Source organism: Doryrhamphus excisus, linkage group LG1 (genome assembly GCF_037039965.1).
Source record: "Doryrhamphus excisus strain RoL-2023G ecotype Guam linkage group LG1, RoL_Dexc_Guam_v1.1, whole genome shotgun sequence".
Lineage (NCBI taxonomy): Eukaryota > Metazoa > Chordata > Actinopteri > Syngnathiformes > Syngnathidae > Doryrhamphus > Doryrhamphus excisus.
The window spans coordinates 6,798,643-6,815,450 of record NC_136357.1 but is presented as its reverse complement, the minus strand read 5'-3'; the positions used below and the strand labels follow the sequence as shown (position 1 = coordinate 6,815,450).

The window sequence follows — 16,808 nt, the reverse complement described above, 5'->3', positions numbered from 1 at the left end:
CAACCAGGTTGAGTTAAATTACTTTTTAATACACTGGAGTACAAAAATAGGTATGGTACTTCATTAGGTACACTTGTATAATCTATAGTGAGAGCCAATACAAAGAGATGTTATTTTTTGGTTTACAATGATGTTTCAATTTTGACCTATTTTTCATTTATTTTCTTACCGTTTATCCTCCCAGGGGTTGCGGGGGTGCTGGAGCCTATCCCAGCTGTCTGCGAGAGGCGGGGTACACCCTGGACTGGTTGCCAGCCAATCACAGGGCACATGTAAGACAAACAACCATTCACTCACATTCATACCTATGGACAATTTGGAGTCACCAATTAACCTAGCATGTTTTTGGAATGTGGGAGGAAACCGGAGTACCCGGAGAAAACCCACGCATGCACGGGGAGAACATGCAAACTCCACACAGAGATGGGCGAGAGTGGAATTGAATTCTCCTAGCTGTGAGGCCTGCGTGCTAACCACTGACCCATTTATATGTAACTAAATACGTTTGTTAATGTTTCCGCCAATCAGCTCCTTAGTTCACCGGTCACTTAAACTGTGATTTGTGTGGTTTGTTGCACTTCCGATATTAGAAACAAATTGCTGTGCAACAATATGCATAAGGTAAAACATGGCTCTGACAGTGTCAATTAAACTGGGCATAATTTGGAATGTCGCTCTATCATTAGCTTTAGTGTTGTACATAAAATGGTGTCCTGGAAGGTATGCAAATACTTTAGAAAAACACCAGATTTAATAAAGGAAGACGTTTGATCATTTCATGTAATTATTTAAAAAGGAATTGTATCAACTCATGATTTGAACTTTGTAAACAAACCATAAAAATTATTTAAATATTACTATGTAATGATAAATACTGCTAGCATTATATCCCCCCATCTTCGTGCCTTAAGTACACGGCTGTAACACACGCATTATGTTTGTTGCCAGCTAATGATAGTGATTTGGCTAAGTTTAGCTACTGACATAAAATATCATTGAATAATAAGAACATGACTTTAAATTGTTGATCGCCTCTCTGAGACTTTTGTGTGTGTGCACGCAATGTACATGAGTACCAACTGCCATTAATGTCAGTCAAAGTAAAATTGACAACAATTCTTATGCAGTTTAAGTCGGAATTGTGAAAAATATTGTTTGGTTTTTTTTGTCCAATCTGTGGCGTTATATTTTTTGAAGTGTGTTGAGTCCAGTCCTTTTACCGAGAAAGGAAAAAGTCTCCCTGTGTCAGACCATGTTTAAAAATTCCAGGTGAAGGCTGTTGGGAATCTGTAGCAGCTCCAGAGCTTGCGAAGACGGGCAGAAAGGAAAAGTAACTGGGAAGCGATAATCTGCATCCATCATCAGCTGAGCGGACCCGTCGTGATCTTGTCGAAGGGACTGCAACAAAAAAGAACATTTGACTGTTAGAACCCATTTTGTGACATCACCCCACAGCGGAGAGCTATAAAATACAGCTCGCTTACTTGAACTTTGCGGACAAACGATGACGCCACTCTCTTCTCAAAACCATCGATGGGCGTGTATGAATTCAGAATCTTGATAATCTGTATGAGTTTTTGTTTAGTACAATGTAGTAATATAGTTTTTCAGTGGGGAAAAAGCGCAGTATGAATATGGATCAGATACCTGCACTATGTTGAGATCAGTGCATTTCTCAATGATGGCCTTGGCATCGTCATCCGTGGACTTGCTGACCTGCAGCAGCCAGGCAGCCTGAGTCAACGGCTTCAGAGTGTCTATAAATTGAGAACTTTGGAGTTCTTTCTCCTGCAGCCACTCCTCCAGGTAGCTGATGTTATATCTGCATGAAAAAGAATCACTGTCATACAAAAAACTAACAAACGTGAGCGTGTCATGAGGAAAAGTGGACATGACTGTGGAATGCGATGCAGCATCTTAACCAATAACCATATTTACATAGGAGATGAAGCATGTCTGCAATATTTGTGAGGTGGGATTTACCATGTCCACCATGTTTGTGGAGAATGATAGCGTGTCCACCATATTTATGGAGCGTGTGTCATGCAGCATGTCAGCCATGTTTGAGGAGTGCGATACAGCATGTCCACCATGTATCAGGTCACGGACAAACAGACTAAAAAACAGTTTCTTTCCTCGAGCCATCATCTCCCTCAACAAGATGTAACCATGTAACCAAGGCAACCAATCGTCCTCTACAATATAGACCCTTTGTTATTTATTATTTATTCTTCTATTTATTCTTCTAATTTCTATATTTTGTACTGTCATACTGTCTTGCACTGAAAATGGAGCTGCTAATATTTCATTCTACTATATGTAAATGACAATAAATGTTTGTGGAGTCAGATGTACCATGTACCTCATGTTTGTAGAGTGTGTGTTTACACATGTACACAGTACAATGTACAGGTATGATACTAAACAAATGCCCAGTTATTAACTTTTTGTACAATTTCATCTTTTTTGAGAACACAGATTTTTTTTTTTTTTGCACAGCACAAACCTGATCTGCATTCCTTTCCGACAGGAGCACATGTCTTTACGGAGCAGCAGGTTGTTGACGGTGGTTGCGCCGATGTGAAAGAGCAATTGCTTGACAACCTGTTTAATGAGGTTTGCCTCCATGCTGTGCTGGCTCATGATAGCGTGGAAGTGTGAGAGCCGCTGAATGATAAAAGAGACAGTGAACATCTCTGTGTCGTCACTGTTGTTGCTGGAACGTTTCCTGAATCCTGTAGGCTTCATGCTGGAAATCCCCTGTAAACTCTCATGCTCCAACATAGCAGGTACTGAAAGAGAAGCACGGTTATAGTGAAGTATCTTCTGAATGAATAAATATATTCACAACTGCTTCATACCAATGGCGGGTGTGAGAGCTTTTTCCATAGCCGTAATAAACTGGTGGTAGATGCAAATGGCCAAGTCGCTAACAACCTGTCGGTGGTCGGCCAAATCAAAGTTCTGCAAGCAGTTTCTGACCTGACGGGGAGTACTGTGTTTACTAAACTCCTTTGGGAAAACAATGAAAACACAAGAATGTTAAAGAATACCTGCTGTAGTGAACTATATATTTACCAAAAAACATTCAAAAGTGCCATATAAGTGCCTACCTCATCTCCACTGTACTGCTTGAGACAGTTAAGCAGCTGATACATGTTGGACAACCAGAACGACAACTTCACCAAGTCGTTCTGGTGAGCCTAAAATGGGCACATGCATTTGAGTATTGTGATCTGAGATAGTTATAATAGTCAAATATTAAAAGCTTGTATTGCTGCACAAATAGCATGCAAGTTAACTTATAAAAAACAACAGAGATCGCCCCTCCATACACTTTAATGGTGTTTTATTATACACTCACCGTGGTAAACTTTTTAACAGTGCTTATCGTGGCATTCATAAGAGACCTGAGTTTTTCTTCATCGTTCAGGTAGTCAGCATGGCGGACACACATGAAGAGGATGTAGGCTGGCAGAACAGGGATCATGTTGACTGCCACGCCTTTGGGCTTGAGGTCTGCAAAAGAAAAGACAACATGATGCATTTACTTTTGAATAGAAAATGAAAGGAAAAATACAGTAAGATTAGGTATTAGCGTCCATCAACCAGATGCGCCTCATTTGCAAAGACTTTTTAGAAAGTTTAGCGGGGATTTTTTATTCATTCATTCATTTTCTACCGCTTATCCTCACGGGGGTGCTGGAGCCTATCCCAGCTGTCTTCGGGCGAGAGGCGGGCTACACCCTGGACAGGGCACATATAGGCAAACAACCATTCACACTCACATTCATACCTATAGACAATTTGGAGTCACTAATTAACCTAGCATGTTTTTGGAATGTGGGAGGAAACCAGAGAAACCCACGCACACACGGGGAGAACATGAAAACTCCACACAGAGATGTCCGAGGGTGGAATTGAACTCGGGTCTCCTAGCTGTGAGGCTTGCACGCGAACCACTCGTCCCTGTGCAGCCCAGGGATTTTTTAAATTATACTGAAATGTCTTAACTATGGCTGCACAACGGACGAGTGGTTAGCGCGCAATCCTCACAACTAGGAGACCCGAGTTCAATTCCATCCGGGCATAGGCTCCAGCACCCCCTGCAACCCTTGTGAGGATAAGCAGTAGAAAATGAATGAATGAATGAATTTCTGTTATATAAGAAAACTTTTGAGTGGTTAGCGCACAGACCTCACAGCTGGGAGACCAGGGTTCAATTCCACCCTCGGCCATCTCTGTGTGGAGTTTGCATGTTCTCCTCGTGCATGTGTGGGTTATCTCTGGGTACTCCGGTTTCCTCCCACATTCCAAAAACATGCTAGGTTAACTGGCGACTCCAAATTGTCCATAAGTATGAATGTGAGTGTGAATGGTTGTTTGTCTATATGTGCCCTGTGATTGGCTGGCCACCAGTCCAGGGTGTACCCCGCCTCTCGCCCGAAGACAGCTGGGATAGGCTCCAACACCCCCCAGACCCTCGTGAGGAAAAGCGGTAGAAAATGAATGAAGAAAACTGTTATTCTGGTAAGACTGAAAGAAATGTAGGCAAACCTCTCGGACCACTGCGTAGAAACCAGTCATTTGATGGATTAAAAGAATATTAAATACCTAAAATGAGGTTTTGAATGAGTCTGGATTGATCCTCTTTCTTGTACTCCAACATTCCAATATAATCTTTGGGACTAGCTGATGAAGATGTTTTCTTGGCTGTGTAGCACACAAAATACCATTAATTTCTCATTAAACTAGTAAAAGCCACAAGGTTACCTTTTTGTGCGGTTTCAAGGCTTATCATTTGATTCTCTAATTTTTTAATCCATCGGTCCTTCTGGTCAAGTTGTTCCTCAATGTCCTAAAACAAAAGTTTTAGAGTTTGTACCACATTAGCAGCTATTGTGAGTCTTCTCACACATTTTCACACTCACTATATTCGCTGAAGATAACTGGGTGACTTCTAATCTCAGTCGGTTCTTGGCGTCTCTCTCCATCTGCAGCTGTCTACTTAGGTGATCATTGTCCTCTTGGAGGTCTTTTATTTTGCCTTGAAGTTCCTTCTTGTCCTCTTCTAGCACCTCAGCTTGCTCCTCAACGTGCCTGGTGAGAAAAAAAATCCAGTCAAAGCGAGAAAACTCTAGAAACATAGATTATCCGACACCAATCTGAATATTTCACCTGCGCTTTGAACACTCTTCTTCGATCTTCTTTTGGAGGACATTTTTGATCTCTTCTTCTCGTTCTGAAATTGTGCCCCAAAATGCATATAAACTGTATTGTAACCACCTATTTACATTTACAGTATTTTCAACTCTGTTTCAACTCACCAGCTAGCTCTTTTTTCTGCTCTTCTATGAGAACCTCGCTCTCTTTCTTTTGTCTTTGCAGCTCTGAAATCTGCACTTTGAGCTCAGGTATAACCTGACAACAAACAGGTCTCATCAACAAATGATTGTGGCCGCTTCAATGCTGAAAAGTCGTAAAAAAAACCACTCCAACCCACCGAGTTCTCGCTGCTCAGCCTGATCACCTCTTGGCGAATATTCTCAGTGAGGTTGTTATTCTCCGTGAACAGATTTTGCAACCTGCTGTTTTCGTTTTGAAGGTAGCCCAATTTCATCGTCAAGCGCTCCACTTGGGTCTCATAGACTGCTTTCTGTTCCTTACGGTGGTTCTCCAATGTTCTATCAAAATGAATGTCAAACAGGTCCAATACTGGGCACGTGCATGGATGACTGTGTAAAAAGAAAAACCTAACCTGGTAGCTTTCTCTAGACTATGAAAGGCTGCCAGCAGGTCTTCAGCTTCATACGTCTTCTCAGATTTAAATGCGGTTAGCCTTCAGAAACACAATAAACATACACTCAAATGACAACACTGAAAATAGAGCAGTAGAAACCTAAGAGATCAATTTTACCCCACAAGAACCTCTTCTTCAACAACACTGCCAGAAAGTAGTCTTGATATCTCATTCAGATTGGCTGCAGAGACAATAACAACCATTGTTCACGTTAACATCCGTGTATGTTTGTATTCTAATATCATGAATCTTCCATACCTCTTGCTTCTTCAGATTGTTGCTTCATCTTTCGGTCTATGGTATTCTTTTGATTGTGCAAGTTGCTGAGGTCCTTGCGGAGCTCGGGGATGACCTTAACATGCTTGGTGAGCTGGGCCACCTGATCCTGCAGGTCAGTGTTCACCTGGCCGTCTTCATCCAACTTCATCTGCAGACTGACTCTCTCGTCCTTCAGCTTTCTGATCTCCTCTTTCAGGCCTCCTAGCTCTTTCTCGTGATCCTGTCTCTGAATTTCAAGGTTGTTCTCAGCAATCCTGGAGAGGCAGAATGACATCAGCAATATAGAAAACAGCTGCATTGTCACTTGTTTACTTACTTGCGAAGCCTTGTTTGTGTTTCTCTCTCCTCTCGTAGCGTTGTCTTCACTTTATCAAACTTCTCTGTCAGAGGTGAAAATGTTTAGCAAAGACATGTGACGCATAAACAGACAGCAGACAGACACTGCTAGTACCTCTTTGTTCTTTGGAGGAAGCTTCAAAGTTTTTCTCAATGTTCTGCCTCTCAATGATTAACCCATCGATTTTACCTTGAAGTGAAGTCATTTTCTAGAGTAGGAACAGAAGATCAAAGTTCTTAAAGGGAAAAGTGAATATTTCAGCAAAGTAATTGTAAATTACAGCCATCTTAAAAAGGAGATTGGTTGAGAACTGTGACCTTGTGACCTTGTGAGCTCTACCTGCAAAATCCATCATGATAGGTTCAGTGGGCATTATGCTTGCCTATGCAATGCAAGCACCGGTTCTTGAGGAATGGGGTGTTTCATGACAGTTTTGGAGTTGTAGTCAAGATGAGCCCCACTTTGGAACCAGGTTTTGGTAGTCAAAAATCTGGGACTATGTGAGAGCAAAAGTGGCCATGGAATACAAGCAGATTTCATCTTCCTTTTTGATGGACATATTCTTTCTAGGAGGGGCAGATGAATTTCTTAGCATCTTGCTGATGTCCCACACCTCTCACAAGCCACCTACAGAGCAACCACTGTCAAGCATGAGTAGAACTGGTCTGGGACTTCACAAAACGGGGTGACACAAGAATCTTGCCAAGGCAGAGTTTGGGGCAGTGCAGGGTTTTAGGATTATTCTCTGATCCAACAGATCCTTCTTCCTGGTTCCCAACTGTGCAGGTGGGTGGTACCCAATCGGCAATTTCAGTCAGCAGAATGGATTGATTTCCAGTGGCCCACATCCAGAAATGTTTGCAGTCTTGGCAAAGGCAGTCATCTTGTTCATAGTGGAACTTGTTCAAGGCTACCATTGAATAGTTGTCCATCCTTTTGACATTTCCAAGTCATCATTCCACTGTTGGAATTTCTGCATTTGGTGCTTTCCTTATGGAATTCTACATGCATTACAGCCTCTAATGGATGCTGCTGGATTGTTGCTCAAAAATGGAGCTACCAAAAGGAGACTGTAGGATGAATTCTGGGGAGCATGTACAGTGAGATCTTTATGCAATTTATTGTGCATGGTTGGATGTTTGAATATGCCATGCTGGTGGAGGTTCTTATTGAGTTTAGTGGAATTTGGTGTGATTGGGTCTATACTATTCATTCATTCATTTTCTACCACTTTTTCCTCACGAGGGTCGCGGGGGTGCTGGAGCCTATCCCAGCTGTCTTCAGGCGAGAGGCGGGGTATACCCTGGACTGGTCGCCAGCCAATCAAAGGGCACATATAGACAAACAACCATTCACACTCACATTCATACCTATGGACAATTTGGAGTCGCCAATTAACCTAGCATGTTTTTGGAATGTGGGAGGAAACCGGAGTACCCGGAGAAAACCCACGCATGCACGGGGAGAACATGCAAACTCCACACAGAGATGGCCGAGGGTGGAATTGAACCCTGGTCTCCTAGCTGGGTCTATACTATATGATGCAATTTATGAGACACTTATTTCTCTTTTTGCAGAAATCCTATGTAGTCCGATGACTACAACAAAAACGGACTGACCAGAGAAGCATCTTCTTTCACTTTCTTCTCTCTTGCTTCCAAAGATGCCTTCTGGTTGGTTGATTTTTCCAGCTGTGTCTCCAGAGCTTGAAGCCTTTCCATGGCTTGAGAGTGGGAGCTTGCCAAGCTCGTCAGTCTTTCCACCAACCCGCGGTTTTCTTTACTCTGGGATTAAGGATCAGGGATTAGTGTACATCTTCTCCAAGCTCGGACTGATGTGGGGACCCCGAGAGGACATTTACCTGCTCCTCATTCTTCTTTCGGAGCTGCTGCACCCTGTAGGAGAGTTGAACCTGATGCACCAGGCGACGCATGGCATTAAAGCGCCGACGAGCCAGCCACGCTCTGGCATACTTCTGCAGCACCAAGGCCTTGTGTTCTTCCACCATCTGAGCGATGATGCCATGTAAGCCCTACGTTTTCGCTTCACAATATCTGACGAAGCTGCAGTTACAGACCTTAGCATAGGATTTACGGGCCAGCCAACCTCGTGTGAAAGCTTGGATGGTGATGGTGGCCAAGCGTACCGTTTCATAGACTTTCCTTATACGGAAGCCTCTCCAGTACCTCTGGATCAAGACCGCCGCCCAGCCCTGCTTCAGGTTTGCTGCACTCACCGCTTTACTACAGTTTAACAAACCACAAACATGGAGAGGTATGGGTTTATAGACAATAGACAGTCCAGAATCAAGACAAACTTAAGGGCACAATGCAAGTCACTAACCGTATCATCTTCTTGCCACGGACGTATTGTTGTATTGTGATGGCTGCATGCCTCAAGCGAAGGTACTTCCTTCTCTGGATCCACCCACGCACGTGTTTCTGGATGGTAATGCACGCCCCTCGGAGTCTGTCCAGACGCAGCTTCTCCAAAAATGCTACCTGACCAGCTCGGAGGAAGATCTTTGTGCGACCAAATTTGTACTGGTTCGGGTCCTGGAGGAAAAAAGGTTCTGGATTAGATTTTACTCAGGGTCAACGAACACAAATATTGATACACAAATATTGAACTTTTTAAATAATAAAAAAGTATTATTATTATTTTTATTATTATTATTTACAAATACTGAACTTTGTAAATAATACAAAGTTCAATATTTGTGTGCTGGTGTTGTCAGAAATGTTAAAAGGTTAGGAAATTGCTGCTGGGGCCAAATCCAATGTGATGTTTTCAATGGACCGTGCTACGACTTACAATGTCTATTATACAGTAAAATCTATGTCAATACTGAAGGACACCTGAATCAACCTCTGCAGCACAAATTTGCACGTTTGCATCTTATCGTTGAATCCAGCCTCCTGATTGGTCATCAGGACACTGTAACGGCTGTAAAACTCAAAGTAGGTCCACCTGCAAACACAAAGAATGTCAATATTCTATAAAAAATGGGACACATATGTCTACTCAGTACAAATCACCTGGATGGGTAACTTTGAGCACTGATGCGAATAGTTTCAAGGACTCCACAGGCCCGCAGCTGCTGCACGACCCTCCCGGAGTCATATCTTAAAAGAAAAACAGCAAAGTTAAAAGCTATTACTGCTAAATTGATATAAGTACTCACTCAAAGGGCAGCTTTTCATCATTTGGCTTGATGCAGCGCACGTAGTGAGGGGTTGTAGCATTTAGTGTCGCCATCAGTAAGGAGAGAGAGCTGCAAAACTACATTTGCAATATGTCGGTCAGCATGGACAACAAACAGCCCACTAACTGATTAACACATGACGAGAGAGTAAACATGGCCACCTTATCGCCGACTGAGGTCCTCAGCTGTTTATTGGCTGGTTTCACCCCAGGCCTGGCCGACTTCACTTTGATTCCTTTAATGCTGGGAATGTTTTGCTCCTCCTCTTGGAAGAATTTGGCCAGGAAGGGAAACTGATAACAATTGCAAAATATGATGAGTTGAAGAAAAATAAGGCTGCAAGATTTGTTTTTAAGAAACATGCAAACTCATATTTATTAGGATTATAACAAAACAAATTAAAGTGTTAATCTTGAGAGCAAAAATAATGTTTTTTTTTACCTGACTGCCTCTCATAACTTCAACCAATTCTTCATAAAGAGCATCTCTGTTCTTCTCAAGGAAACCATTGCAATGATACTCCACCTGTTTAACAACAAGATGGAGAATACCATTACAAATGAGAGGTACACTATATACTTTGCGTAAGATAGATAGAGAGATAGAGAGATAGATACTTTCTTTATTGTCATTGCACAATAACACATAATAATAAATAATAATGTGGAGAATAAATAGATGACATCAAATATGAACAATGTACAGCGTAAACAGTAGTTTGTACAAATAATTTAAATAATTTAGAATAAATAATAATAATTTAAAGTTGCTAGGTACTAGTACTACAAGTTACTAGTACTACAAGCAAGCAGGAGTTGGATTTGTTCAGAAGACAATTAAAACACAAAGCAAGGACCCTGGCCTCAACCGCATCAAACACTTTTGGGATGAACTAGAACATAGATATGTACATATAAAGAATATGTTCAGACCTTGTCTGCAAAGTGTTGTATGACAAAAGTGTCATTCGTCAACTTTGGCCTCTCAAACAAGGGACTGCTATCAAGGTAGTTGTACAGTTTCTGCAGCCAGCTCTGATCCGTGCCTTGAGGAAACTGTAAAACAAAAAGCACGGTTATGAGGAATATTGATTTCGGCGGAAAGTAAAATATGAACTGCAATCACAGAAAGGATGTCCAAGTACCAAACATTCTTCGTCCAGCAAGTCAAGGATTCCCATTTTAGCTTCAATCAGGTCAATGACCGGCTGATTGTCATAGAAGTCTATTAATGTCCATGGGATGTCTTCTTTCATGTACTCCTCCTGCTCCAGTTTGAACACATGCTGGAAAAATAAGAACAAAAATGGATAATTGTCTGCTCAAAATGACTATGCAGGGTTTTGGTTCTGGACAATGGTGATACATACTAAATTAAACTGCTGCTGTAGCTTCTCATTGGCATAGTTGATGCAAAACTGCTCAAAGCTGTTGATGTCAAACGTCTCAAAGCTGCCAAAAAATCAAAGCTGGGATGAAGAAGACATTCAAAATCTAAAAAAAAATAATCAAGAATACAGTGGTATATTTTATTACCCATAAATGTCCAGAACTCCTATGAAAGCATGCTGCTTCCCAGGCACCTGCAGCGCTTTGTTTATCCTGTTAATGATGCAGTCAAACAAATGAGCATAGATTCTCTTGGCGAGGGCGTCTCTGGAATTCACTGCCCGGTCTCTGTGCAACGGCTTCACCACCGTCTCGGCCACAAGAACGAGCCTCCGGTTACACAACCAACGCACCAACCCCTCTGCATGCACACCCAACAGGTCGCAGGCAATGTGGAGATGTCTGTCGCTGGGCTGAAAATGATTCAAATCCATTTTTGCATTAAACATTGTAAAATGAATGAATGGTCACAACATTAGGTACATGTGGGCAATCTTATGAATTGCTTCATGATAAATGTGGAGAGAGGTGTAACCTGAATAAGATGGTGTTTTTTTCCCCCTAGAAAAATGTCTGTAAAACGGCTGCACGGTAGAAGAGTGGTTAGCATGCAGGCCACACAGCGAGGAGTCCCGAGTTTGATCCCCTCCTCGACCATCTCTGTGTGCAGTTTGCACGGGGACTCCGGTTTCCTCCCACATTCCAAAAACATGCTAGGTTAATTGGTGACTCCAAATTGTCCATAGGCATGAATGTGAGTGTGAATGGTTGTTTGTCTATATGTGCCCTGTGATTGGCTGGCGACCAGTCCCGGGTGTACCCCGCCTCTCGCCCGACGACAGCTGGGATAGGCTCCAGCACCCCCCGTGACCCTCGTGAGGAAAAGCGGTAGAAAATGAATGAATGAATTTTGTCCTTTTTTGCCTTAAAATATTTTCAATTGTGTGTTGTGAATTGTGTGTGGCACCGGCTATGAAATCTGAGCATTATTTTCCCAGTAAAGGCAGAATCTTTGATATTTTATATTAGACTTCATTAGATTGTGCAAGTGTACTTAATGAGTAGAAATAAAGCTTAGTAAGCAAACACTCACAGAAATAGATGACCTGTCATCACCAGAGTTCTTAATTTCCACATTTCCCATATGGAGAATGGCTGCCAGCACTTTGAAGACATCCGATTGAAAGTCCTCATTCAGTCCTAAAAAAAAGGTCATATTAATACAGTATAATAAATATCATAATGCAGTAAAAGTACACATTAATGTCACCAAGCAAGGAGAAAGTCCGTTGAGTCTCCTCCATGCTTTTCCTGTCATCTACACCTTCAATGGAGATATCACCACCAATGCCTGTGTAGTGAAATTCCTCGGCACTCACTGCAGGAGAAAAGGATAACAACATCTTCAAAGTAAAGTTATGAAGTAAAAGTGACGTTAAACCTTCACACTTACTCAGTTGGAGGGCCTTGAACTGTGGCAGGTGTGCACAGGCACACAGTTGGTAAAATATGTGATAGTTCCGCTCATTGTAAGCCTGAAAGCAGCAACATTACTGGTGTGACATCATAGCAGAATGAACACAACATATTGTGGTCATACCTGGAAAACCACTCTGGACTTCTCCAACAGGTACGTCCTCATATTTGCCCCAATGATCCGGTACCTGTTGTCAAAACTGATCTCTGTGAACTTCCCAAAGCGGCTACTGTTGTCGTTCCTGGTCGTCTTTGCATTCCCAATGGCCTGAAGACATTTGGGCAACACTTGGGGATTTTTGAAAACAGTCTTAATCGTGGTGCTGTGAACATGACAGAAGCATTTCTAACATCTTACTTCTGTTATGGGATTGGATGCCAAGACTTTGTCTTCAACTTGGGTCTTACTGCCAGATTTGCTTACAACAGCAAAGTATCTCATTGCGTATCGAGCGGACACCGTTTTACCTGCTCCAGATTCTCCACTGATGATGATAGATTGGTTCCTGTGGTTTCTAGTCGAGACATATGACAACTGTTATTAAACATTCATTCATTCAGGGTCGCAGGGGGTGCTGGAGCCTATCCCAGCTGTCTTCAGGTGAGAAGCGGGGTACACCCTGGACTGGTGGCCAGCCATTTACAGATTTCCATATACAACACTGTGCAAAAGTCCTAGGCCACCACAAAATATTTAGTGGACATTACTGGGTAAAGTTGTCCAATTATGTATTTCATCAATCAAAACAGTCTGGATTCTAGAACCAAACTCCTCGACAGGCCTTAGACCTTGTTCCACTCTGGAGCTGCTGGAGGGGTGAGTTGGCAAGCTGGTGTTGGTTTATTAACTAATGCGGTACTACTAAATACGTATTTATGTACATTTTTTTCAACTCAGAACGCTCAATCCCAAAGGTGTATTTGGTGCAGTTTTGGTGCAGACATAAAAACGGCCAGAAGGTGGCAGAAGCACATTTTATAGGAGCTCAGCATGCATCTTTCCTATATAAATACATTAAGTGAAAAGGTATGTAGCCATGTAGTGTGCAGGCGGTTACACATTGAAGGGAAATTTTCATGCATGCACACACACAGTTCAGTTCAATTGTAACTAGTGAAGTACATTTACAAGTTTAAATACTGTATATTGTGTGGCCTAACCCAGGGGTCAATGCTGGGACCAAAACTGTTCACCCTATAAATAAACAACATCTGTAAAGTCACAAAAGACCTGAAGCTAGTATTATTTGCTGATATACTGCAACATTTTGTTCTAGAGAAAGCACGCAAGTTCGAATAAAAAAACGGACAGATGACATGACTACACTAAAAAGACGTTTTGATTAAAACGTGACTGAACCTCAGGAAAACTAAAACAATGTCATTTGGTAATAGCAGTAGGAACATTTATGCGCAAATATAGACAGTGTAGACATTGATACGGTGAATGAAAATCCATTTCTAGGAGTCACAACAGATGACAAAAATATGCATAAAGCAAACAATAACCTGCTACCCAAAAACAATGAAATTCTCATTGAGAGAAATATGAAATTAAAAATTAAAACATTAATTTTTTTTATGTAAAACACTTAATACACACAAACAAGACTAAAAACTTTGAGCATATTAGTATGTGCAATGAAATTATGGAACAGACTGAGTATAAATCTCGAAAAATGCTCTAAAATTAGCGATTTCAAGAAACATTACCAGCAGTTAATTTGACAAAGTACAAGGAAGGAAAATCATGAATCACAGGGAAATACCCATAAAATGCTTATGCACTTCCTCTTTAATCTTCATTTCCTAGGACTATCTAAGGTATTACATTGTGTGTACTATTATGAAAGTTAAATATCCTATTCACAAATTGTAAGTCTGTCATTTTCTTATGTCATTTCAGAATTGGGAAAGGGTACCTGTTGAATACAGTTTCCATCCTATTCCTTTTTGGACATATGGTAATGATAATGGTAATGGTAATGGTGTTATTTCATTTGAACATGCATCAGATTACAATTGAATGCATCACATAATCAGTTCACAGTTCCACATGTCCAAAAGGAGTAGGAAGAAGCAAAGCTTATTAAATCTTACCCCCTCCATCTGGTACTTTTACAATCAGTAACTGTTACATTTGTTCACTTCCTGCTTTCTATAATACAGTTTAGGGTTTTTGTTGTTGTTTTTTTTTTAAATAATGCACCTCGTACCAAAGTACGAGGTGATATGGAATTGTGACGTGTGATATGTGATGTATTCCAATTTAACATATATGCATGTTCAAGCTTAAAACTGTTAAGATTGACTCACTGAATTCACAGGTGACGCACGTTAACCTCTTGTCGGTGCTTTTTATTTACCTGGCCATCTGTTTATAAGCTTCCTCTGCCACTGCAAATATATGAGGGTCCATGTCGCCCATGTTCTGACCCGAGTATGCATGAATGATTGCATCTCCGTAGATAGGAAGCTGCTTGTAAGGATTCAAAGCCACCAGGATAATACCTAAGAAGAGGAGACAACATGTGAAAAACTGAAAAACAAATCTCCTCAGTGCTTTCCACAGAACCTACCACAGTAGGTGTAGATGATCCTGGACTCCAAGAAACGCACTTTGAGGTTGTGCAGGACTGCAGGTTCATGGAGGTAGCTGAGAGCAGTGAGGTCATTCTCCCCCACCAAGATATCCGGGTTGCGAAGAGGAGGGAGTTGTGGTGGCGATGAGTCCACAGTGTACTTGAACTCCTTCAAGTAAGAGATGGAGGTCATGTGATGTGTTAGGACACCTTTTATCCATTAAAGCTGTTGTGTGTGAAAGTTTACTAGTTTTACTTACGGTGCCATCTTCAAGAAGTAGTTGAAGAATATCATCACCATAGTGGTAATCTCGAAGAATTTCTGCTGATTTCCAGACGTGTACTTCATCTGGAATCCACACTCTGTTGTACTGAAGCAGATTACAAAGAAGAAAACACTTGACTACTGTGAAAAGATGACAATATTATGCTTTAAACATGCACTTTCCTATACCATATGTAGCTCACTCAAAGACAAACACATATTGAGGGAAAATAAAAACTTTACAAAGCCTTCTGCCACCCAGCAAATCAAAAACATGATACAATATTCCCATATGTCTCTTTTAACACGAGCAACTATCTATATTGTGTTTTAAACCCCCAGTGTACACTTACCCGTGTGTATAGCTGAATTAACGCCATGTTTTGGCATTATTATTGCTATTCCTAGTTATAATATTTGTTTATTCCTTTCCTTTCGAAAAGACCGACACATTTCCTCACAGTTGTGGGTTCACAACTACTGTGAAACCATCATTTAAGCTAGGAAGGATAAAACCTTTTTTCCGGTGTGGTTTTTCAAAGTAGTTAAACGACCGCTTAAACATTCAATTTTTTTAATAAGCTTTTATGAATGTGGGTATTTTATCTTGTTAAGAAATATTAAGATAACCTATAAATGTGACATAGTTGTGTTTTTGTGTTGTTTGGTAAGGCGCCAGCACACACGAGTGCTTTTATTTTGAAAGTAACTCGCCGTAGAATACCGGCGTGTGTCCCCTTCTGTTTGTTAGAATCACTTACCAGGCGGGAGTCGGCTCACCTGTTGCGACTGTAACAGGAGACTCCGCCCACTTGTCTTGTGACGGCGACTTGTCAAGGGAGGGTGAGTTCCTTTGTTCAAGGATACCAAAGCCTAAGAATCCGGATACAAATACCATAAAATCTCATCAGGGGGTTTAAGTTGAAAGGAAACTTTTTTTAAAGGATGCCACTACAAAATAGTGCAGTAATTGTGTGGGGTGTTTGAGAAAGATTTTCCATTTTATCAAAGGGGCAGGATGAGTTTTGGAGTGTACGAACCTGTCTGATGACTCCATTTGTCATGCTATTTCCTGGAGGATTCTCACTTAAAATCAGAACACTTCCTGTAAAGTCCATGAGAAAAACATCAGCATGACAGGCCATTTTACTGAAAATTCAGCATTCATACAACAGCTGGTTATGCACTTGAAATATTTCACTTTTCTTCCCATTAAATAGCATGAATAACTTGAAATGAGTACTGTTGTTGGATAAAAACTGCTGATGTTTCATTAATCAAGTGACAATAGAGTTAGCATAGTGCAGTTATAGATTTGACAGAGGGACACATAAGAATTTAGCATAACTTAATTTAACAGAGCATTATAACAATATTTTTAATACATTTTGTAAATACAATAATATAAATACAATAAAATGTCATACCAGTTTGTCTTTTTTTTCCCTTCTCATAACAGGTGAGTAAAGACCATGG

At 41.1% G+C, this 16,808-nt stretch overlaps 1 protein-coding gene across 1 annotated transcript; it reads right to left on the bottom strand.

The window, feature by feature from the left end:
- Positions 1-17: 17 nt before the first annotated feature.
- On the bottom strand, positions 18-15,826 carry myo5c (myosin VC). Its single transcript, XM_058075111.2, has 40 exons — positions 15,686-15,826; positions 15,328-15,438; positions 15,065-15,236; positions 14,852-14,996; positions 12,844-13,000; positions 12,610-12,753; positions 12,463-12,544; positions 12,280-12,387; positions 12,103-12,209; positions 11,157-11,422; positions 10,991-11,072; positions 10,766-10,906; positions 10,554-10,676; positions 10,063-10,146; positions 9,783-9,914; positions 9,601-9,698; positions 9,455-9,541; positions 9,275-9,386; positions 8,760-8,971; positions 8,494-8,659; positions 8,278-8,424; positions 8,036-8,200; positions 6,531-6,624; positions 6,396-6,459; positions 6,059-6,333; positions 5,918-5,981; positions 5,759-5,839; positions 5,504-5,684; positions 5,328-5,421; positions 5,179-5,242; positions 4,932-5,100; positions 4,774-4,858; positions 4,615-4,713; positions 3,365-3,519; positions 3,114-3,203; positions 2,862-3,012; positions 2,507-2,792; positions 1,648-1,822; positions 1,485-1,565; positions 18-1,398 (listed from the first exon to the last, which is right to left on the bottom strand). Exons 1-40 carry the CDS (start codon positions 15,710-15,712, stop codon positions 1,246-1,248), a joined length of 5,229 nt encoding a protein of 1,742 aa, XP_057931094.2. The 5' UTR covers positions 15,713-15,826; the 3' UTR covers positions 18-1,245.
- Between the last annotated feature and the right edge of the window lie 982 nt (positions 15,827-16,808).

What these genes read in the sequence shown, in the direction of transcription:
- myo5c (XM_058075111.2), bottom strand. Translation starts at nt 15,712, where the DNA reads ATGGCGTTAATTCAGCTATACACACGG. An exon ending in TGCTGCAGAGGTTGATTCAG is followed by an intron (nt 8,972 to 9,274) that starts GTGTCCTTCAGT and finishes TTTTTCCTCCAG; the next exon opens with GACCCGAACCAGTACAAATT. An exon ending in CGTGGCAAGAAGATGATACG is followed by an intron (nt 8,660 to 8,759) that starts GTTAGTGACTTG and finishes GTTAAACTGTAG; the next exon opens with TAAAGCGGTGAGTGCAGCAA.